General features: G+C 48.1%; 8 protein-coding genes across 8 annotated transcripts; 4 read left to right on the forward strand and 4 right to left on the reverse strand.

The window, feature by feature from the left end:
- Positions 1-439: 439 nt before the first annotated feature.
- HETIRDRAFT_165326 (major facilitator superfamily) lies at positions 440-2,989 on the reverse strand (the record flags this gene model as incomplete). The annotated part of the gene is made up of 16 exons (XM_009546594.1): positions 440-596; positions 665-755; positions 822-867; positions 926-1,000; positions 1,065-1,213; positions 1,268-1,296; positions 1,354-1,411; positions 1,469-1,573; positions 1,633-1,781; positions 1,842-1,880; positions 1,932-2,076; positions 2,129-2,267; positions 2,357-2,462; positions 2,514-2,586; positions 2,638-2,702; positions 2,753-2,989. Coding segments are annotated over 16 exons (1,663 nt in total), but the record flags the coding sequence as incomplete, so codon positions are not given.
- Positions 2,990-3,022: 33 nt separating this feature from the next.
- On the reverse strand, positions 3,023-3,220 carry HETIRDRAFT_165327 (uncharacterized protein; the record flags this gene model as incomplete). The annotated part of the gene is made up of 1 exon (XM_009546595.1): positions 3,023-3,220. One exon carries the CDS (start codon positions 3,218-3,220, stop codon positions 3,023-3,025), a length of 198 nt encoding a protein of 65 aa, XP_009544890.1.
- A 341-nt stretch (positions 3,221-3,561) lies between these two features.
- Positions 3,562-7,713, forward strand: nps12 (putative three-domain protein; the record flags this gene model as incomplete). Its single annotated transcript, XM_009546596.1, has 18 exons — positions 3,562-3,619; positions 3,670-3,739; positions 3,789-4,242; positions 4,296-4,417; positions 4,472-4,610; positions 4,678-4,755; positions 4,814-4,879; positions 4,932-5,229; positions 5,293-5,521; positions 5,582-5,661; positions 5,724-5,963; positions 6,019-6,046; positions 6,099-6,267; positions 6,324-6,599; positions 6,666-6,988; positions 7,042-7,123; positions 7,177-7,422; positions 7,479-7,713. The coding sequence occupies 18 exons, from the start codon at positions 3,562-3,564 to the stop codon at positions 7,650-7,652; spliced, it is 3,132 nt and encodes a 1,043-aa protein (XP_009544891.1). The 3' UTR covers positions 7,653-7,713.
- Positions 7,714-8,969: 1,256 nt separating this feature from the next.
- HETIRDRAFT_244726 (uncharacterized protein) lies at positions 8,970-9,137 on the reverse strand (the record flags this gene model as incomplete). The annotated part of the gene is made up of 1 exon (XM_009546597.1): positions 8,970-9,137. A coding segment is annotated over one exon (168 nt), but the record flags the coding sequence as incomplete, so codon positions are not given.
- A 3,909-nt stretch (positions 9,138-13,046) lies between these two features.
- Positions 13,047-15,283, reverse strand: cyp14 (cytochrome P450 monooxygenase 14; the record flags this gene model as incomplete). Its single annotated transcript, XM_009546384.1, has 13 exons — positions 13,047-13,134; positions 13,197-13,330; positions 13,396-13,534; positions 13,588-13,669; positions 13,716-13,905; positions 13,956-13,969; positions 14,022-14,142; positions 14,191-14,306; positions 14,379-14,521; positions 14,591-14,779; positions 14,834-14,860; positions 14,921-15,029; positions 15,085-15,283. The coding sequence occupies 13 exons, from the start codon at positions 15,281-15,283 to the stop codon at positions 13,047-13,049; spliced, it is 1,551 nt and encodes a 516-aa protein (XP_009544679.1).
- Positions 15,284-15,528: 245 nt separating this feature from the next.
- On the forward strand, positions 15,529-17,053 carry HETIRDRAFT_444413 (uncharacterized protein; the record flags this gene model as incomplete). Its single annotated transcript, XM_009546598.1, has 5 exons — positions 15,529-15,606; positions 15,728-15,743; positions 15,925-16,365; positions 16,421-16,533; positions 16,593-17,053. 5 exons carry the CDS (start codon positions 15,529-15,531, stop codon positions 16,932-16,934), a joined length of 990 nt encoding a protein of 329 aa, XP_009544893.1. The 3' UTR covers positions 16,935-17,053.
- A 980-nt stretch (positions 17,054-18,033) lies between these two features.
- Positions 18,034-19,518, forward strand: HETIRDRAFT_426177 (uncharacterized protein; the record flags this gene model as incomplete). The annotated part of the gene is made up of 7 exons (XM_009546599.1): positions 18,034-18,124; positions 18,212-18,501; positions 18,565-18,667; positions 18,731-18,884; positions 18,942-19,053; positions 19,109-19,204; positions 19,264-19,518. The coding sequence occupies 7 exons, from the start codon at positions 18,034-18,036 to the stop codon at positions 19,516-19,518; spliced, it is 1,101 nt and encodes a 366-aa protein (XP_009544894.1).
- An 887-nt stretch (positions 19,519-20,405) lies between these two features.
- HETIRDRAFT_426178 (uncharacterized protein) lies at positions 20,406-21,927 on the forward strand (the record flags this gene model as incomplete). The annotated part of the gene is made up of 4 exons (XM_009546600.1): positions 20,406-21,070; positions 21,101-21,213; positions 21,370-21,812; positions 21,883-21,927. 4 exons carry the CDS (start codon positions 20,406-20,408, stop codon positions 21,925-21,927), a joined length of 1,266 nt encoding a protein of 421 aa, XP_009544895.1.
- Positions 21,928-22,962: the final 1,035 nt, after the last annotated feature.

Genomic DNA, 22,962 nt, shown 5'->3' on the forward strand with positions numbered 1-22,962 from the left:
GGATCCCGCGCGCTGCTTGATTCTGACAGCTTGCAGTGAGAACAGACTTCTTGTCCAGATATATCCGAACAGTTTAGTATCAAGCTGCCTCTGCTCCAGAGCTGTCAGACAGTCCACGGCGGGGATTGCTATGTTTAAGGGGACCATGATGAGTGTCGCTCCACTCAGTTTCAGAGCACAGTTTGCCTTTTGAGAAGTGGGCAGTGACATTCCGAACCCTTCCAATATTGCATCCACTTGGATCCAAAAAAGGATAAATTCGTCAAAGCCCAAGTCATGCACACACGAGCCGTGGCTAACTATGTGTGATGATACACATCCATTAGTTTATTCGGGGCGACCTCTCAGCGATTGCATTATCACAATCACGCTAGGGATATGGTCAGATAGCTGACCATCACTGCTGTGCTCTAGGCAGTACACTTGCAGAGGCACTCACCGATATACCGAAATGTCGGGTTCTTCCAATCCGAAACGTCATTCAGGTAAGAGTTCTTTGGGTCAGGGTCGTACTCCTGCCTCCCTTCTGCGAACGCTCGGTCACGCCGCTTATTGGCCGTGAGGAATATGACTCGGAGAGTAAGAATGACCACCATCTGAACGCGCGACGAGAGCACGCCAACGATGAATTCAGAGACGGACAGAGTGGAAAACATGCACGTACCTCAAGAATTCGGCTGACCATGCAGCCAATAATACCAGTTGCGTATCTCGGGGCTTCTGAATCTTTGAAGAGGAAAGGACCGACGATGTTGCTGAGAACACGTCGAGCAATAGTTGTCAACAGGCATCAGAGGGACAAGTTATTCAGGGATTATTACCCAGCAGCAACGCCCAGGAAGATAGAAGCGCTACATAGCGATTTCTCTAAAAAAAATCCCAAAATTTCAAAACCCAAACTAGCGGCGAGGAAGAGTCCACTGACTGGTGGCGCCGCCGACGTTCCCTGAAACGAGTGACAGGGCAAAGACAAACACAGCGTTGCTGGCACCCGTGAGATCTACAGCGGGCTGAGTACACCGTCGACTGCAGTCAGAACGTAAACACCCGCAAGAGGTACGCACAATAGCCAATCAACCGTCCGACTTTCATGTGTGTCGGTAGCCACGCGACGAGGGCAAAGCCAAGGATTGTTGGCAAGGTCACGACGCACATGAGGATCGTGCGCGTGTTCTTGGGCAGTTTGAGGCTCACGTATATAGAGATGAAAATTCTATGAGTGAAGTGCTTAATAGAGCAGACCGGGACAGAATCTGCGCTAACATACACAATAGCAATGAAGCTTCCATAGGGGATCTTACACACGAGTCGTTCATAAGGACACAACAGAAAGAGAAGACCAAGCAGGCGCACCTGCATCAGTGTTGTCTGCAGAGTTGTGAACCCAAATCCTCGGATGATCAATGTACCGCTGAAACCCAGTCCCACCATCAAAATAGAACCAAATTAACAGACAAGAGGCGCGCACAAGTTCGAGGTTCCGCCGTTTGGGACATTTGCGAAGAACCCGAGCAGAAAGAACAGATAGAACTTAGGGTCCTTGAACGCTTCCAATGCTTGCTGTCCATCAAATCTAATAATGATCAGCCATCATCGTTCATACACTCCCAAAACGAGAACACCGGTACGCACTGCCTTCTCTCCGACCCAGATTGGTCATCGCGTTTGCGACTCATGACGACGAGCCTCTCACGACGGGTGAACCAATGCGTATGCGCAGGTGAGTCGGGGATTACGATCCACAGAACGATGCCCCACACGCTACACAGAGTTCCGATGATCTACAAAAAAGTGGCGGTGGTCAATCACATCACACGTTGAAGGGATCTTGATGCTCTCACCAGGAACTCGTATTTCCAAGATGGCAACGCTGCTTTGATCTGTCAGAGTCGATGAGCGCTCTCCTTAGCACGCTTGCGTGGGTCACATACGTTCCCAATTCCGTACCCCAGAATGCCACCTATTGCAATTCCGATGCCATTTGCAGAATACCAAAGGCCGATGACGGTGGGTTGTTGCCTGCGAGTGTACCACATTGAGGTGATGAGAACGAAGGCAGGATCCGCGGTTGCTTCTCTAATCGAATCTTTGAGCATGAAGCCGACGTCTACGCAAACGATATATTTACGCTGCACCAGAGAGAACGCGAAGAACCGCTATATCGACGAAGTTGCGTGATGCGGCTTGGGCCATGAGCAAGACACCCCAGCTGGTCCACATGGTCAGATTGGATATCGTGTGAGTAGGATTTCTACATGAAAGTTGCTCTGGACATACATGAAAATCTGCTTGATCAAACCGGTGTTTTCAGGTCAGCGTGACCGCGTGAATGGAAGAACAACATGGGAGCGAAGACTTGCATTGACAGCGAGGTATTTACCCAAAGGAAACTTCTGCATCAGAAGGTTGGTCGGGAGTGCCCACGCAACCCAACCGAAGTAGAAGAGAGAAGAAAGCCAGTTCTGGGTAGAGGGATTGGTCCAACTTTCTGCGAACGGAACCTGCGCACTCACGTACTCGTCTGTCTTGAGGTCCAGGCTCTTCTTGATGCCAAAGATGGCCGCATAGCTGAGGGTCGTTTTGTCGCTGATATGAAGTTGTAAGCCATGATAGCAAAGGTCAGCCATTATGACCTACATGTAGTAAAAGGCATAACAGATCGAGAGTGCGGGTAAGATGAGACGGTTGATCTTCTGCTCGATCTGGAGGATGATCAGAACATTGCACCAGAAGAGAGAGCGGGGTCGCCCACATGTTTGACCTCGGCTGGGTCGAGGGTCTCCTGGTTCATCTGGGCAACTTCTCGACGAAATTCCATGGACGGATTCCGTTTTAGCAAGCGACGCATGCCTACGAAAGGTTTCTCGTCTGCCGACCCAGGACCATAGCTATCGTCTACTACGACAGGCGTGAATTCTTCGCAGTGCTCAACCGCAGCCTCCTTCAGTTCGGTGTTGTCAGGATCCTGAGAGTGCGGTGGAGGCGACATCACAGCAAGATGAGCGACAGAGATACGGCACTTTCATTTGAACAATGCCGTCGCCCTTAAGATAGTGCGAGCACGCGATGTTGAGAACCGGACTACAGAGAAGCAGGACGTATTCGAAGGACAGTTGACCTCCAATGATGTCGATCGTATATTGAGCCGGGCCGGGAAACAAGCGTGTTCGTACATATCTGCTGGTCGCCAGCGCATCATCTGCCTAAGATTCCTAGGCATTCCTAGGCGGATGTTGCTGAACACGTTAAAAAGTTTAGACACCGTTTGGACACGAGGACAAAATGTGGGGGTGGCTGATGGAGACTGTAGGCCGGCGGTGTGACCAATCGATTGTTACCTACTGTCACTCTCGTGGCCGTCCCTGGCTCCCGAACTGCGTCCGAATCCTCGACTCGACTGATTGTCCTCCTTGCACAGTCCAATGCTCGACGGCCTCCGAATGCCTTCACGATAGCGGCCCGACCGGCACGCTGATTATTTCTATAAGTTTACTGAACGCCATTGTACGAACCTGTCATTTCTGTCTTTACTTTGCGACTGTGGGCTTCTGCTGATTCACGATGCCTGTCCCTCAGTTTTCTGCGCTGTCGCTCACGGACCTTGTCGCAATTCGCGCTCGTGAGTCAGCTGCACAGATTCGCTGAACATCTCGCTGATGCCGATCTCAGGCGATCAACCCGACCATGTCGCATTCTACACCGGTATAGACGAAACTGGAGACCCTCTCAGGCCTCTCACGTACGCTTTCATGCTCATATTAGTCCCGCAAAGCTGATGTGCATGACAGATACTTTCAGGTGCAACAGGCAGTCAATCGCCTCTGCGCCCATTATGCCCCCATCGGTCTGACGCTTCCGGCAATCACGCCTCTCCCTCAACGCACTATTGCCATTTTTACATCTACTGCGATTGACGAGTCTCTTCTCGAGATCGCCCTAGCGAAGCTCGGGTTATCACCTCTTCTTCTCTCTGTGAATAACTCGACCCCTGCCGTCGCGCATTTGTGCAAGCTCACGCACGCGACCCATCTCATTTATGGGTCTAAATACCTCGACGTGGCCAGCGAGGCACAGCGATTGTTAAAGGAGCAAGGCTACGAGCTCGAGATCGTGCCAGAGATGCGCTTTCCGCTGTGGGGACCGGATGGTGTCCAAGAAGCCAAAATACTCCCGTTTAAGCCGGTTTTGACACCTTCTGAAGAGGCTGAGAGGGTTGCGGTCATATTGCATTCATCTGGATCGGTATGAAATTGTTCACCTCATCGTTACGTTGACTCAACTGCGAATCTTTGCAGACCGGTTTCCCAAAACCAGTGTACATCACCCATAGAGGCATGATTGCGAACTTGCATGGCCATATCCCGCAACCGGGGTTCAGCGCTCTACCTGTATATCACGGCTTCGGCCATTTCAGTGGGCCAGTCGCATCAACTCTTTTTTGCTTTCTCGATTCTTAACTATTCTTGAACAGGTTCCGATGTTTCTACAACGGCGTCCCCTTCACCCTTTTCCCGCCGCATCTCCCTCTCACCTCTGCGAACATATGTAGAATTATAGAATCCTCTCCTACGCCTTGCAAACAATGCTTCGCTGTACCATACGTTATCAAGGTGAGTTCATTCTTCCCCTTTATCGCCTTCTTTCTGGATCCGTCAACACGCATTTCACTTTACATAGCTTATGGCAGAGACGGAAGAAGGGACTAGAGCGCTCGCAGCTTTTGATGCAGTCAGTTACGCTGGTGCCGCATTACCAGTATGTCGAAACTCGCATTTTTCTGCCAGAACATGAGTTTACTTTCCGTTCACCTCAGGATGATCTTGGTGATCGACTTACTGCAGCTGGTGTCAATATCCTCAGTATATATGGTACGACGGAGGTAAGTCTAGTCGCGCTCTCCATTGCAGGAGTTTTCCAATCACTCTATGTAGACTGGCGCCCTCCTCAACTCTAAGCGCGACTTCGCGACCGACAAGTCGTGGAACTGGCTGCGCGCGACGGGGCTCATCCTCTCATACATGTCCATGGAGCCGCGCGGCGCCAACACGTACGAGATGGTCGTCAAGGACGGCTGGCCGCCAAAGATCGAGACGAACCGCCCTGACGGCTCGTACGCAACGAAGGACCTGTTCATCCGACACGAGGAGAAGGGCGATGGGAATTGGTACAAGTATTGCGGGCGGCTGGACGACACGCTCGTGCAAGTCTTGGGCGAGAAGACGAATCCCGGTGCGTGTTCACGCTTGAGTTCGACCTAGACGATCGACTGACGGTGGTCTGTTTGCTGTACAGTGCCGATTGAGCTCGCGATTCGCGGCAACAGCCCCTACATTGCAGAGGCCATCGTCTTTGGGGCTGGAAGGCCGCAAGTCGGCTGCCTTATCCTTCCCTCGGAGCTCGGCAGAGAGCTTTCCAAAGATCGAGAGGCCTTCTTCGAGAAGGTGTGGCCAGTTATCGAGGAAGCCAACGCGCAGGCCCCGACGCATTCGAGGCTGCTCCCAGAGATGGTCCACATCTTGCCGTGAATGCCTCTCGTTGTTCGCTTCTGTGGGACGATGGACGTTAATGTCTAGATCTGCAGATACGGCACAGATATTCCCGTTGCGACGAAGATGACGATATTGAGGCCCGCCTGTTATGCCAAGTTCAAAGATATTATAGGTTCGTATCATCCATGACCCATATGCATCCAAGCCAATCAATCAATATATACTCTGATCTAGGTGAAATATACGACAGATTCGAAAACGGTAACGGTATAGCGAAGCTCATCCTCTCCAAGCCGGAACTAGAGAAGTTCATATTTGACGCAATCGCGCAGACCCTTGGAGCAACTAGATCCGCTGCGTTGAACAATACAGCCGATCTATTTGCTTTTGGTGTCGACTCTTTGCAGGCGACTCGGATTCGCAACATCTGTCAGAAGGAATTGGACGTTGGAGGGCATACGCTTGGGCAGAACAGTAAGCCGCCTTCGGTTTTGAACTGCTACTAGTTTACGTGATTTGCGCGTCACAGTTGTCTACGAGAACCCTTCTATCAACAAGTATGCCTCCTTCTCCAATGGCCAGTCCACCGTTCTAATGACGACTCTGCAGGTTAGCAGAGTATATATTGAGTTTGCGATCCGGGCAAGATGCTCGGGAGTCGGATGAATACCAGCACGCCAAGATGTTCGCTATGGTCGAACGGTGGAGTTCCAAATTTGATGTGAGGAAGTCGACTCCCTCGAACGGACAGCAGACAGCCTCAGCGTCCCACATTATTGTAAGTCGCACGCTCTTTTAGATGTGGTATCTTTGTCCCACAGCATCTTCCGTTAGGTCCTCACCGGTGCAACCGGCTCCCTCGGCGCTCACATTCTGCAGCAACTTGTCTCTTCTCAATCGGTCTCCAAAGTGATTTGCCTTTCCCGCGCCAAATCACACGCCGAATCCCTCGCCCGCGTGCAGGAATCTTTGCAACTCCGTCAACGCTACCTGTCAGCCGCGGAGCAAGCCAAGGTTCTGTCCTTTGCTGCAAATGTCAATGAGGATCAGCTGGGCTTGACGTCCACAGAGTATGAAATCCTTCGATCTGAGGCGACAACCGTCATCCACGTGCGTTATTCCAATTCAAGGTCATATGGATGATTGACCAAACGCGCACCTTTTCTCGGATTCTAGAATGCCTGGCCCGTCAACTTCGTCCTCGGCATCGACTCGTTTGACGAGCACATCGGTGGCGTCGTCAACTTGATCAACCTTTGCATTCGCTCGTCCAAGGCTCAGCTCCCAACGTTTTATTTCAGTTCTTCAGTGGGAACCCAGCAGGGTGTTGCGAACCAGGTCTGTGCGGAAGATTTCTCGGATTCGCCTGCGACGGCGTCGCCGATGGGATATGCCCGGAGCAAATGGGTTGTAGAGAAAGTGTGCCAGCGCGCAGCTAAAGATACTCCTATCAACGTTGGCGTTTTGCGCATTGGACAGCTTGTCGGAGATACGGAGAAGTGAGCAATGGCCGTCAATGCCATCTCGAACCGAAATTAATGATGTCTTGCAGCGGGGTATGGAACGAGACGGAAGCCTGGCCTTTGCTGTTCAAGGGCGCTAATGCAGTCGGCGCGCTTCCCCTTCTCAACGAGGTTCGTCCAAGATGTTTCCTTCCGGTTGCCTAGTTTGACTCAATATGCTACAGCGACCATCTTGGCTTCCGGTGGATATCGCGGGTCGAGCTATCGTTGAGATTGCTACACAGCCAACTCCGCCCAAAAGCGTTGTTTATCACGTCCTGAACTACAATACGACAAGCACATGGGACCGCATTCTTTCAGGGCTTAAACAGGCTGGTGTGCGCTTTGACACAGTGAGCCGCGAGGAATGGTTGGAGCGCGTGGCCAAATCAGATCCGGACGGCTCACGCAACCCTACGATTAAGCTCCTAGTGCGTTGTTTGCCGACTGCCTCCCCTTTCCGCTCCACACTCATTCGTATGCATAGGGTTTCTATCGCAATCGCATCGGCAAAGCCGACGAGCGGCCGCCCATGGAGTTCTCTGTGGAGATTGCAAGTAAGGCCGCACCGAGCATTGCGTCATGCCCTGCTATAACCGAGGATCTTGTTGGAAGATGGGTAGATCATTGGCGTACGACAGGCTTCCTGTCTGCGGAGTAAACGACGTCCGTGTATACAGATTCTCGATTCATAAGTCTCTAGAGTGTTGTATCATTAGGATTCACCAAAGGCCTTTGATATCAAGGCTAGTGTGAGGCCCGCGGTTGCTGAGATTCAAACCAGTCCTGTATCGCCACGACACTGCAAGCAAGGAGCTATGATATTGCCAGCCTTGGATTGAGTCCAACAAAGATCACTTCCCTAGATCATCCGGGGAACACATTCAGTCGTCCTCTCGATCAAACATCATTCGACCCGCTTGTGCCGGCTCTACCAAGACGATGCCGATGTCATCATTGGAGACCATGCTTTCTACCAGTCCACTTGGTGAAGTTTTTTTGTTTTGATGTGCTGACACATGGTCATATAGCTCCTCGTGCTCGTCATAAGGCTGTATGATATCTCTCAAAATTTCCGAGTTATATGTCCCAGTGTGTTTAGTCTGAAATTCCTATCCCCATACCGGGAGCCCAAAGCAGCCCATACTATGCTGGGACCGGAGTTGAATAGTGGACCAGAGTTGAACAATTGATATAACTTCCTCCCTATTATTGTGGCAGCCCTGAAAATATTCATGTATGTTACTGTGTATATATATATTAGCTGTGTATTTTTTTTAGATTTCTAAAACAGGTGTATGGGGCAGGGGAGGGGGGTTCATGTGGAATCTTGACTCTCTGTTGTGACAAGGAGCCCAGATCTGACTGATCTTGTATTCTAAACCTCATCTAAGAAAAGAAGCAGGGAATGTATATGAATAAAAATAACATGAAAAAAATTTGAGGGTAATCAGTAGGAAGTTCATGCCTCAAATAAAACATCAGTGCAAGAGGATATGCAGAGTAACTTTGGCCTTGGAAAGGTGACTTTTATTTGAAGCTCCAACATGTTCCATTGGCAGATCTTGTGCAGGAGTGCCAAGGCAGGCTCTTGTTTGTGCTCTGACTGACTTTGTAGACTCCCTGCAACTTATGACATCCTTAGACAAGAAAAAGAGAGACAGGGAAAGGGAGATCTATGAGACTACTATTGAAGCTGCTTGTCAACCTCTTTAGAATAGTATACACTTGAGCTATAATCAGGCTGCTATTGCTTTTGGAATCTCAGTTTCCACTCTGCAGCATCATTATCTAAAGAAGCTATCTGCTCCAAAAAATGCTTATGAAAGAGAGTAGTTTAAGCCTCCAACTATTTAGTTTATGTTTACTGAAATCCAGTAAATACATAATATATAGTAAATAAACAGTAAATAAACAGTATAAACAGATTTGAAATTTAGAAAATAATTCTATAGTAAGAAGGTCAGTGTGTAGCCAGTTTTTTTGGAAGCATAAGTTTAGAGATTGTCTCTGCCTTTAGTGAAGAGTGAGTATTAGCACAAACATGATAAGAACTTGAAAAAAGACACTCAACCACCACTAATGTCCTAGGAATTGCAAGAAAATCATGAACCATCTTAGAAATGATATGAAAGTCTAATGCATAAGCCTAAGCCACTGTTATAAGTAGATATCAGTTGTCCAAAATTATAATAGGCATACCCTCCACTAAGTCAAATGTGCATTGTATTTTCCTTGACTACCCTCCATTGTCTCCTAATGCTCAAGCTCTGAATGTTGGGACAATGCAAATAGCTTGTAATCTAGGGAAAGAAGAGAAGATTTTCCTATAGTGGCTAAAAAGTCATTATCTTCTGCCAATATCTCTATAGGCCCAACTGGAATATCTTGCACAGGTAGCATGTCTTTCTTGTACTCCTCATAAACATAAGTAAACAAGGCCTATGCCTTGTTCTACTCATCTTATCTAAGGCTATCAAACCACTAAATTTGAAGATAAGGATGACAAACTGTAAATAATAAATCAAATTGCTAAATATAACCCATAGTCAGGAAAATAATGCTTTGCTATATCTGGAAAAACACCCCTTTGTATGAGCTCCAGATTATATCTAATAGTGTCTAAAAGTATCTAAAAGTGTTAATAGTATCTAAAAGTGTCTAATTTCCTAATTGGGAGCAACACATTGTGAGCATTGGATTGGTTTCTAATTTCATGATATTAGCACTAATTCTATATTAAGAAGTCTTTAATTATTAGTAGGAAATAGTAAGTACTACTGCTCTATCAGTGAGAAAGTAAAGATGTGGCACATTCTATACTATTTCAGCATATTACTCTTCTTTATATATGCCTATACTATTATCTTGTAGCTCTTTTGCTGACTTTCCAGCTGCTTTTATAAGGGATATAGAAAGAGAAAAATGTGCATTGATGCCCCCAGCCACTTTGTTGGCAGCTTAGCAGCTGCCACAAAAGGCTATGAAGACCTAGGTACCTTGTTCTTGCACACAAGATCATTAAAGTTGTCATTGTTAACCAATGCCTGCTACTGGTTATTATAGGACACAACATGTGGGTTGGACTTAGGGATATGCTATATGCAGCCTTGTAGACCTTGTCTATAGTATAGTGGCTAATACTGTCTTGTGCAGCACACAATCATCATCACTATTGATATTACAATTTTTAGCACTATTTATATTGTTTATTGCCCTATTATACAGAAGATGCTCAAACTTGGTGTTTTCCTCTAGCTATTAGGCTGTGGAAAAGACAGTCATATTGGTACGTGGTGTCAGAATGATATATTTGCCTGCCATATAGGAAATATATGCATTAAGCATATTAAGATCACCTCCAACAATCTTGTGCTTATTTATATATAAGCATGCCATACATATACCCTTGTCCCCACCCTCTACCCCACTAGTGGCTATTTGGAAAACCCCATTCTCTTATTGGATCTTGATTATTCATAATCATGTTTTCAATCAAATTTGCAAATTCAGGTAGCATTGTCTATACTAGTAGAGTCCCATTGAATATTACACTCAATCATAGTTTTACACATTTTCAGTCCAAATTGTATAAGTGCCATAATTTATTTTTATCCTATATAAAGTGTATTATTAATTATTCATTGGTTTATTATCTTCTTAGCTGGTGTTTAAACTAAATCCTAAAAGACCTGACTTTTTAGGTATTTATTGACCTATTTATTTATAAGATAGAGGAAAGATAAATGTTAAATAAAATCAGAGATGTTGAGGTTGCCTATATTATGTCTATTTATTTTGATTACCAAGTTTATATCTTAGACCTTGTGGCTTAGTGGCTTAGAGCATCTGTCCCAGGTGCTTGCATATATGAAGTTGTTGGTTCAACTCTGGCAGAAGGCAAGTTTGTTATAAGGTATATTTTGTGTTGAGGTATTGAACTAGTGCTCTAATAGTCATGACTCTATAAGAAGGCTATGAGAACTGTGATGCTTGATTTATTATGATTTTCTTGAAATGACAAGTTATAATCAATCCTAATAATTCCTAATTTAGGAAAATTATGTCTAATTAGAACAGGTTTAGAGGGGGGTAAGCTAAAAATGTCTAGTCCTAATCTTTCATAATTATGCATAAATAGAACTAATTAGAGCTTAATACAAGGGAGTGGTTTTCTAGATGTATATACACAGTACACTAAAATAGTAAAAACTATTTATACATAGCAAGTAAATTAAATTGTTGGAGCCTTACTCTATAGGCAAAACCTGCTCAATGTCATTTATAGCTGATATGGCAAAAGATTGGCAAGAATTTCTATCAGACACTTCTCTGTTGGCTATATATTCTGGCCCCTTGTGCTTGGATTGTGGTATATCATTGCCAGAAGATGGTTGAAAGGAATTGCTTTCTAGGAAAGCAACTATAGCAAATGAGGTTGGGCTAGGGTCTCTACTGCAGGGGGGACTGGTAGCAGTATCATCTAAAGTCAATGGTGCCTGCTGCTCATCACACTAAAATATGTTAGTGTGAAGAACCCTCAAGATAAATATATAAAAAGAAATTTAGAGAGCTTAACAGACTGACCATGTGTGATTCTAGAAGACTGTTGTTTGCTGCTTCACTTGTTGCTTGGTAAGTATAATCTGCCTTGGCTTTGTTAGGCCTTTGGATTTCTTAAGTGTTGTTTTTGACTCACCATCCATTTTGATGTCTTAGAAATTACCAGGGCCCTTGTCTGCTCCAAAGCAATACTTAGCAGGGACTGTCAAGGTTTGCACTCATGTGAATGTAGCACCATCTTTCCATATTTTGAGATGTAGATAATAGGTAGCCTTAGGCCATTCCATAGGTATACCCTTGTAGAACTTAGGGCATTCACATAGGTATGTATGTTGTCTGGGTATGCACACAGAGGAAATATGGATCTGTTCATGATCTGATTCCATCAATGACAGGATGAAGCTTGAGCTGTGCACTAATGACTCTACAAGATTCTGTTAGCACCTGATGTTTCAAAAGATCAAAGTTCTTGATAGTATTGGAACTCTGGAGGTATGACTTGTAGAAACTTGAGAGAGCATGAATGCAGCCGCGAGTCGCCTCGTCGTAAGGAAAATTTTCAATAAAATTTTATTATGTAACATCCGACTTTCGCCAAACAATCGCAACTGGTCGATATAGATTGACCAGTGATAGACCATGCTCTACCGTACTATCTCATGAGACACAGGGAGTTCTCACTCATTCTGGTTAGATCTCGTAATATCGGGTTTTCACTGGGGCTGAACCCCGAGTGCACTCCGAGTACACAGTGACCTGCGCGTGTGGGCCTGCGTCTCCCAAAGGAGCTGAAAAGTTGAGTTCTGATGCCAGCGCACTGTCAGTGATTAGTTGTCGGAGTTTGAGTTATGTTGCCTCGCTAGTGCTGGCTCTGACTATGTCTTGAACTGAACCTCGTTTCAGCTCATCTGCCAGGCCTCACGCACAAGATTGATTGCTCTCGTTGATTCATGTTCATAAAATCTATTGTGCAATCGAGCACCACTCATGCATCCATCAGGGCTAATGGCTTCATCAAAGTTAGGCCGCATTGAATCACAAGTAGTGGGAAGAGAGGATGCCTTTGTACTTCTTATCAGTGAGAGCACATCGATGGTGCAGCAAGTGGTAGAGAGCGAGTATGCCAGCTCAGATTGATGCTCCTCTAGAAAAAGTACGTCAAAGCATTGTCGGTTCACACCCCTAACCACATTAGCATTCTGTATGATATGTTTCTCATTTGTTTATGAGATTGTGATCGCCCTCACGTTCTCGCCCGTAACGTCCATTCGACCCCGTCCGTTTGCCGTTGAGTTTCTAATTGTATGGGTCAAACGACGGAGGAAAGGGTCCCTCCATAGATCAGCAGTCAGAGTATATGTGAGTGCTTGTATCGTCCTGCTCAATTCAACATGGACAAGAGGATGTAAGCCGTTTGAAGTACAATGATTATGCACATAGAATCGCTAATGCCACAAGTCTTCTGGTTCATCAAGAAACGAGGATGTAAGCGTCAAGCCCATCGCTCTTGTGATGCCCTAATCAGTGTGAGGGCCTGCTCTGAGCGAGGCTTGATGTCGCATTTGAACGGTAATGGGTGGCTATCAATCCACGCAGCTTGGTCAGTATTGTTCGACTGAAGAGGGTAACTTAAATGACTCACACGACCAACCCTGGCTGAAATTCACCAGAAGGTATGATTTCCTTCCCGTCCGGGCCCACAGCTCTTCCAATCTTGAAGGCAGCCAAAATACACGCGGTGGTGATCCACATCGAGTCCATGGCCATAAATCGACCCTGAAACATTGCCGTCAACAACCATGTCAGGACGATCAGTGTGAAGGAGGACATGAAAGGCATACGGGACAAATCCTTCGGCCGAAGCCAAATGCAACTCCCGGTTCTTGCACGTTTGGGTCGAGCTTTCCGTTCAACATCAAAAATCTGTCCGGATTGAATACTTCCGGTTCAGGGTAAGCTACAGGGTCGTTCAGGATAGCCCTTCAAACTCATCGTGATCAAAGTAACATCACAATCAGATAATACCGACTTACCAAGCGTTTCCAAGGACCGTAGCACCCTTCGGGATGTAGTATCCCTTGTATATGTCGTCGGATGCGGTCGAATGAGGAAGAGCTAGACTAGATGAGTGGAGGGTTTAGTCGACGGCGGGAACACACACCAAATGGTTGGATCACATTCCAGCGGAGAAGTTCTTTGATGATGGCAGTGATGTATGGCAATTCGCCTTCATCTGAGAACTCCGGGAGACGATCAGGACCAATGACGAGGTCGATTTCTGCGTGAGCACGCTGCTGGATATCTGGGAACATGACCATTGTAAGGATTAGGGCGTTGAGAATAGATATCGTCTTGACGGAGTAGATTGGTCAATAGATCGTGGATAGATGTTGACACATACGGTGTCTGAACCAGCTAGAATTTTATTCATGAAAACAACGCGTACGGGGTTCAAGACAAGACCAACCGGAGTATACCGTCCCAGCAATGGTCTTGATGTAGGACTCCTTCGTCTTCAGATTGGGAAACCTCCCTTCTAAGGTTTCGAGCAGGTCGGTTGTGAGTGACGGTTTTGCAAGTCCTTTGACCTGATATCTGTTGGAAAGTTGTGCCAAAGATCCAGAAAGACGACTGACCAATTGTGTCTTGACATACTCGAATGGAGTGTCACGCATGGCAAATGACCATCTTCTGCATTCATCGACCTGCCTCTTCCACCCCATTCCTGGTAGCCATCCAGGAAGGTGCTGAACTAGAATGAAGCCAGGTCAGAGTACATTCGGCAAAGACACCATTTGGTGAAAAAGTGATAGTGATCACGCACCCCAGGGAAGGATGTCGATAATATTCTTATCACCAGACTTCTCAAGACCTTCTAGGCCCTTTTCAGCGATCTCGATATACTCGTCGTTTTCCGGCTTGGCCTTGATCCCGTATGCAATATCCAGGACAAGTTTTCCAGCCATGCTATCCCAGTTAATCCAATATGTAAAATGTCAGTACCACTGAAATACTAAATATCATAAAATCGCGCACTAGCGGATGTGTCGCATAAAGTCATTAGGAGAAAGCAAAAGTTTATTTAGGAGTTCGTGCGTCACAGCGAGCTCGTGATCTCTGTAGTTTCGAGAGGCGATCTGACGGAATCGAATGGTGAACTCCCGACGGCAGATCTTCCAGCGTTCCATGTCCTCAGTGAAACCGATATCCCAATCGAAGCCGAGCCTAGAGCACGTCTTGTCAAAGTATATGGGCATACAGATGAGAACTCTAACTCACGCTTCATTCACCATTGGCATACGTGGTCTGTAGATTGGGTGAAACTATTGAGCTCGTTAGATCACCAATAGACTCGGGAGGAATCACCTGTTCGAGTAAAGATCGCCCCGTTTTTCAAAAAGGTCTACAGCCGTTTTCAAATCGTTGATAACGATGATGGTTGTGCCCAGCACGTTCAATCGGATGATTGGAGAGCCTTTGAGGGTGTTTGTGAGGGGCAGTCCTCGCCAAGCACAAAGTCTGCGGCTCACCTGATTCGCGCCCCCATCTGGCGTAAGTTATCCATTGGCGTTGCTCTGGGATATCGAGAATGTTCCCCAAGATTGGAAGCCCTTTAGGACCTGGGGGATAAGGGTACCTATTTCTCCGCTGGTTCAGATAAATGATGGTGATTGCAACCAACACAGCCGCGCACACGGCGATGTCAAGACGATCTAAGGAAGAGGGCATGATTGTTCTGTCATCCACAGAAGATGCTGGGCTTTTGAGAAGAATGAACGATAGACCAAATTTCCGAAATCTCTCAGATCTCTGCGCCCTCGCACGCTTGATCTGTTATCTGTGCTGCACCTCGCTCACATGTCCCCACTTTCAGCGCTCAGAAGCGTGGTATATTAGCAATGAAGCCCCTCTCGCTACGACAGTCAACGCGATATTAATCCTGCTTGAGGAAAAGCTATACGTGACATGAAAGGATGCCTGGTCATCAGTCAACGGGCTGTCCCGCCTTCGGTCAAGTTGGGACAATGCTGGACTTCAGCGCTTCAGCGTCAGTACATACCTTAATCTCGAATATATCACATAGATATCCGAGCGCTTCAAACCTCATAATGGCGACTTGTTCACAGGGTCTATCTGTGATTTTTTTTTCCATATTTCTGAATAATTTCTGAGATTGCGTCCGTCGAAAGTGAGCGGTCAGCGACAGACCGAATAGGTGGTCGATGACAAATCGACAAGTTGACTGACCAGTCAGCCTCATGTTTTTGTAAAATCTTTCTCATTGCACAGTATATTTCTACGCGACTGCACCACACTCATAGCCATGTAACCTTCCCACAGCACGACGACTACTATGATTATCCTCACAGGTACAACGGGCGGCCTCGGCTCTCAAATCCTCAAGTACATTCTAAGCCTCAACCTCATTCCTCCTTCTCAGATCATCATCTCGCTCTACAATACTTCCAGCGCCCGTACAGATCTGCCGTCAGGTGTCCAAATTCGTCAAGGAGACTTTTCTCGTCCGGAGTCGCTCGACGTCGCGTTTGCTGGGGCGGACACTCTCCTCCTAGTTTCGTATCCATCCATCGCGCACAAGCTGCGAGTTGACAGCCACGTCAATGCGATCGACGCTGCAAAGAGAGCTGGGATCAAGCGGATCTACTATACCAGTTTGGCGTTCGCAGACGGAAGTGTATCGGCGGTGATGCAAGCACATCTAGATACAGAGGCTTATTTGAAACAGAGTGGGTTGGCATATACGATTGTGAGGGAGGGGATCTACGCGGAGTCATACCCATTGTATCTCGGTAAGTTCACGCGCATTGTTCCAGGCGATGATTTATTTAATCGCGCCGTGATTAGGATTTTTCGATTCGTCAAAGGGAGTCGACGACATATACGTCCCCGGAGACGGCCCTATCGCTTGGGTGTCGCGAGAGGATTTGGGTGAGGGTATGGCTCGTCTGATAGCATCGGTATGTTTTTATCAGACGTCTAAGCTCGTTGGCTCACATTGTTCTGTCTAAATTCACAGGGCACCAACGAAAACCAAACTATATTGTTCTCGGGTCCGCCCTCGAACAAGCTCACTCTGCGTGAAGTTGCCACGCTCCTTTCGCATTGCCTCTCTCGCCCTCTAGCCCTTCATATCGTCGATGTCGAAGAGTACGTCCAACGTTTCCATGACGAAACCTCACCTTGGGCTACGGAAGCATTCCTTCGGGCTTGGGCGAAAACATTTGACGCGATGGCCCGTGGCGAGACAGGCAAGGTCGATGACCTCCTAGAAAGGATTTTGGGACGTCCTCTCAGGTCTGTGGAGGAGGTCGTGAGAAACAAGCTGGATCAAGAAGCGGTTACGCAGTATGCGAAGTAAGGACTTCCGGCTCTAATCATGCTGATGTCTCGTCAATGTCCAGTTCTGTCTTGATTATCCAATCATCCATATAAGCCTAAAGTGATAATGATCATAAAACTACTCTTCCACGCGTTATCTAAATCGTACCATCAACTAATGCACTCAAGGTGTGTCCAAAACCGTTGTCCAAGTCGTGCCCTTCGATGCAGTCTAGAAGTGCCTCCAGATTGTCTTCAAAGCTCGTGATCGTTTTCCAGCGCCCGAGATGATGACCGCAAAGTGATGTACCCTTTTGTGGTCCACACTTCTCCCACAGCAATCGCACTGCGCAACCTGCAAATGCGCTGACCTTTGTATGTCTAACCAATCACCGGAAGAATACGATGGTAAGCAGCTTTTGTAGTGTACGCTATCTGAATACAGATCGAATTAGTGAGCGCTAACACTGATGAGGCGTCCCAGCTTTTTTTTCGCGCCATGGACCATCCTTTCTGCACGCGGGACATACGCAAGATTAACCGGCAAATCTACAACTGTATATGTCTCTCAAAGGCTTTGCGTCCTCGGCTGACGAAGGCCTTTTATAAGCATCACCTTGGTATTCGTGATTTCTGCGCATACTGAGATACTCGGAGGTTATACTGTTAAGTTCAGTGGCTCATGGTGCTGATGATCAACTCTACCTTTGCAGTCCGCAACAGTGTTTCAGCTTTATAGAAGGCAGTATATCTCCTTTCGTCCCACGACCAGAATTGTCACTTGAATTTCACTGGCAATGCTCGCCAATATTCAAGCCGAGGTGGTCTTCGTCTGATGATCGCCTTACCCTCCGTCGCTTGCTCAAAGTTATCGGGGAGACCAAAAGAGATCTTCGTATCGTCTGGTATTGCACTCGGACATCATGGTTTGATGGTTTGATGGTTTGATTCTCTCTCTCAACAGTATTGATTCTGTCAACTGACCCCTGACCAGGACAAATATAGATAGTCCTCACAATGGTCCCGTGATTCAATAATTCTCATACATCGAATCAGCATATAAGGCAGTACTCAGCGTTTCTTTGCTGCTCCCTCCCCACTCTTCCAGAAGGCTGCCTCTCTGATATCTCTGACTACCCATGTCTTCGAACGAAACTTTTTTGCTCCAGGGACTGGGTGACGATATCATCCGAGACCTGATTGGCATTGCCTGTGGATCTATATTCTACGGTCTGTTATCCGATTACTGCATAGTCTGTAATCCACTAACTCTGCAGCAGGAATCTTTGTAGTCATGATCTGTCTTTCCACGCACAGCCTATGGTGATACATATAGCGACATGATCCTCACGCTTAATAACGACGCTCATGAGCATGATAGGCGAAGGGGATTGACGTCGAAGCCCGTACTGGGCATGCTCGTTGTAACCCTCGTCATGTTCGCGCTGTCAAGCGCACTCTGGGTTATCACACTTGCACTCCGCGTCAGAAGGACCCATCTAGAACTCGTTGCAAACTCAAGTGAAGCACTCGAGGATAGGATATCTGATGCCAATGAAGCGACAAAAACGATCAAGTGGCTCGTAGATATCCTATTCTCGTTTGAGGTTTTTTTTCTTTGTCAATCCGTGCTCGCCCATATAACATCTTGATTCTTATGCACTATCCAGTTCGTTTTGGGTGATATTGTCGTCATCTGGCGTGCTTGGACCCTATGGCAAGGCAATTGGAAGATAATGCTTACCCCTATAGCCCTCCTGGTGGGATCTGTTGGTACGTTCACAGATAATATATATTGTCATCATGTGATATTAAATGATACTCGTTATGATACAGTCGCCGCGTTCATATTCTTTGGATGCATCGTTTCTAGCGACTTTCCACTTGACGTTGATGAGCCGAATTTATGCAACAATGCTGAGATCGCTAGTTGGGCCATGTCTATGGCTACAAATGCTGCCGCTACAATCCTTATTGCGTACAGGACATGGTACGAGTGTTAGCGTCTGATTTGAGTGCGCTATCTCACCTCTTTCAATCACACCAGGCAGCATCGACAGTCTATCAAGAAGATACTAGGCTCGACAGATAAGGTGACAGGGGCTGAGCGGATCTTGTGGCTGCTTGTCGAGTCAGGCTTGATTTATTTTGTGCTTTGGGTAATGGCGGTCTTTGTTCAGTGACGTGACTACACTCAACTGAATACATCAACAGGTTCCTCAGGTCGTTGGATTCTCTCCTGCAGCTTATACTGTTCCCTCCGCCAGGCTCGCGGAAGACATTCTCAACGACATCGGAAACCAAATCGTGGTGAGTCTACGTGTGATTTAGACTGTCCAACTCAACTTGTTCTCACTGCTTCCGTACAGGGCCTCTATCCTACCATGATCGTTGTCTTGGTCAACCTTAATCGGTCTGTGTGGGACTCAACTGAATTTTCGCACCAAGTGAATCACAGCACCATGTGCTTTGCATCTACGCCAGGTCATACCGCCACGGTGGCGACGAACAATGGCCAAAGACATGCCTCCATACATTTCGAGACGGTTCTACATTCGGGGTCAATAAGCGACCCGGACTCTGAACATCGCGATGATAAGCCTGAATCAGTCGATATGGTGTAATTTGAGCCCGAACAGCCAAAAGATCACGTCTGTCTCTCAGAGATAGTCGAGCCAAAACGTTCGTTGTACGAGATCGCAGTAATTCTTAAATTGTGACCATCTTTCATTGATGGCACCTTCATCGAAAACATAGGGCAACGTCTTCATAGTTATTTCTTTATACATATGGCAGGGCTGAAACGTACGATCATACAGTAATGAAACACTCCTTGATCCACTCGATGATGGTGGATTTTTGGGGTGATCTATACATATCTAAACCTCAATATTTTTACATCCGCTGATACAGTACAGTCATTACATGCATTGTACAAATTTCCAGCTCGAACGGAGTACATCTTTGCTTTCATAAAAGGCATCGATGGTGAAGGTGCCCCCGCCACACAAATTCACTCTTTGATCCGCGTGACGATCCATGACGAAGGTGTGACCGGACATGGCCGTCGCGGTATATGACGTACCATCGGGAACCGCTGACAGCTGACACCACGGGCAAAACTCGATGGAATCAGTGATTCCAGTATAAGGGACCAACTCGGACAGAAATCAAAACTTTTACTCCAATATGGATCGAGCAGATGGAAGGGGTGAGTTGCTCGGGGTCAATGGGACCTTTTCTCACAAAGCGCCACGCCTCAATCAGGGTCCCTCGCTAGCGCTAGCATTGTCCGCCACCTTGCCTTGTCCGCCGCCTGTGTTCACTTTATCCTCTCTCAATATATATACCTCACGAGCGCGAAGGCAGTTCCTCATTCCGAACTCACTGCCGCGCACTCGCAGCACGCGCTATGTACATCTAGTTTTTCACCAGGCATTGCATGCCCCCGTGCCGAGACGCTAACGGACGATTCCTGCCACGTAACCGCCCCGCTTCCCCACCTCCCGGCATGTCCACCTCAACCAACCCAAACCCCGAGACTCCAGTGTCCGACACCGTCACCCAAGCTCAATTCCATGGTCTCACAACCGAGGTCTCGAGCCTGACAATAGGGATGGCCAACCTGCAGCTCCTGCTACAAACAGCCCTCCAGGCGGCCGCCAACCTTCCCCCCGAAGCGGCAGCCACCCCGGCACCATCCGCCGTAGCGCCCACAGCTGCCGACGTGCTTTCATCGCACGTCCCCGGCTTCGTGCCACCCGCATCCACCAATCCTGCCGCTGGTGCGTCCCCTTCCCTTCTCTCCCAATTCCCCCTGGTCGAGGCAGCAGTCATCACGGCCATCGTGACCCATGAATTTCGGTCCTCGGATCTCTACAAGCTGGACCCCCAGTACCGAGACAAGGCCGACCAGCGCATTCTAGCCCTCAACGGCGACACGCTGGAGCTCCAGACCGGTGACTCCTCCGCCAAGGAGTACTGGTCCCTAAGCTCAGTTATCATCCCCCTCTCCACCTATTTTTCCATCCTCAGATCGGCAATTGCCCCCATGACCCCATCCATAGGATCGGTCATCTCGGGCTTCTGGGCTTACACAGCATCGCTGATGCAATTCGCCTCGGAATACAACTGGGCCGCGGTGCACACCTACCATGCCGACTTCTTTACAGCTCGGTGACGAGAGATGCAGATGGGCGACTACAGCAAATGGGGCCGCATAGATCTGGACATCCAGACCCGCCGCTTGTTCGGCCACAACAAAGCGGCGCGCCCCAATGCTCCCGCGCCCAGTGGCACAAAGACGAGAAAGGCAGGCGGTACTGGCTATTGCATCAAGTACAATACCGGACACTGCACGACGAGCCCTTGCCCCTGGGGTCGCCCACACACATGCTCCACATGCGGCCAAGGGCACCCAGTAACCGAGCACAAGTAGGGACTCAGGCCGGCAGACGCTCACGCGCTCCGCCCAGGCCCTGCTCGTTTTCTCGCCCCCAAGTCCACCGGCCCCTCGCTCCTCAACTCGTTCCCTCCCATCCACATCCCCCTGCCTCGCCCCAACTCAGCTCCACGCGCCAATCATCCCACCCTCCAACCCCTGCACCGTCCGCTTGTTGCCTTGCGCCTTCACGCCCCCGCTTGGGCCCAATTTCTTTCTGAGTACCCAGACCCCTTGTTCATAGATACAGTCATGGATATTATTAAGCACGGTGCCAATGTAGGCTACCATCACGATCACGCACGCGCGCAGTCCAGCAAAAACTTAAAATCCGCACTACTGCACCCCGATGCCATTACCGCCGACATCGCAGCCCAAGTTGCAAAAGGCTGCACGCGTGGCCCTTTCGACGCGCCACCCCTCGTACACTTTCAAAGCTCTCCGCTCGGAGCTGTCACGCGTAAATGGGCTACAAAGGTCCGCCGCATCCATCACCTCTCATGGCCTGATGGGACCTCGGTAAATGATGGCATCCCTGATGACGAAGCTGCCATCACATATGACACATTCCATCGAGCCGTTGAAGATCTGATCGCTTCCGGCACCGGATCGCGCATGATCAAACTTGATCTCGAACAAGCCTTCCGGCAAATCCCTGTCCGACTGGCAGATTGGCACCTGCTCGGTTTCACCTGGATGGATCAATTTTATTATGACATCGTCTTCGGATTCGGCCTGCGCTCCGCCCCATATATTTTTAACCTATTTGCTGAAGCACTTCACTGGATCATCTCGCGTCACATCCCTAGCCGACTTCGACACTATCTCGACGACTTCCTTGCAATCTTTCCCCCCAACATGGCGCCTCCAGACGTCCTTGCTGCGAAGGACTGGATTATGGAACTTGGCCATACCCTCGGTCTCCGCTTTCAGCCTGAAAAAACTCTAGGTCCAGTGACGTGCCTGGAGTACCTGGGTCTAGAACTCGACTCTGTCGCAATGGAAGCTAGGCTCCCTGCTCTGAAGCTTGACATCCTGCGCGACCTCCTCACAGAATGGTCTGTGCGGTCCTCTTGTACACTCCTGCAACTACAGGAACTTGCAGGCTACCTACAATTTGTATCACAGGTAGTCCCCCTCTCACGGGCATTCTTACACCATGTTTTCCAATTCATGGCATCATTCCGCACCGATCGCTCGCATCGGTGCGTGCCTCGTGCACTCCGTCGTGATCTCGATTGGTGGCAGGATGTCGCTACTACATGGAACGGGATCTGGCTTCTGACGCCAAGCCACGCTGAGGTCCACATCTACACAGATGCCAGCGGTGCAAAAGGAATCGGCGGAACCACAGGCTCACAATGGTTCTCTTCTCATCTTCCCTGCCAGCTCCGGGGCCGGGACATTCAGTACAAAGAACTATACGCTGTCCTTCATGCCCTCCTTTGCTGGGGCCCAGACCTCACCGGCCGGCATGTCATCTTTCATGTTGACAACCAAGCTGTCGTCCAAGCACTTCTCACGCTGTCAAATCACTCCACTCTAGTTGCGGAGCTTCTGCGCCGCGTCCTTAATTTAACATGCCACCTCGACCTAACCTTTTCCACGGTTTGGCTCTCTTCCAATC

This window comes from Heterobasidion irregulare, assembly GCF_000320585.1.
Source record: "Heterobasidion irregulare TC 32-1 unplaced genomic scaffold scaffold_04, whole genome shotgun sequence".
Taxonomy (NCBI): Eukaryota; Fungi; Basidiomycota; class Agaricomycetes; order Russulales; family Bondarzewiaceae; genus Heterobasidion; species Heterobasidion irregulare.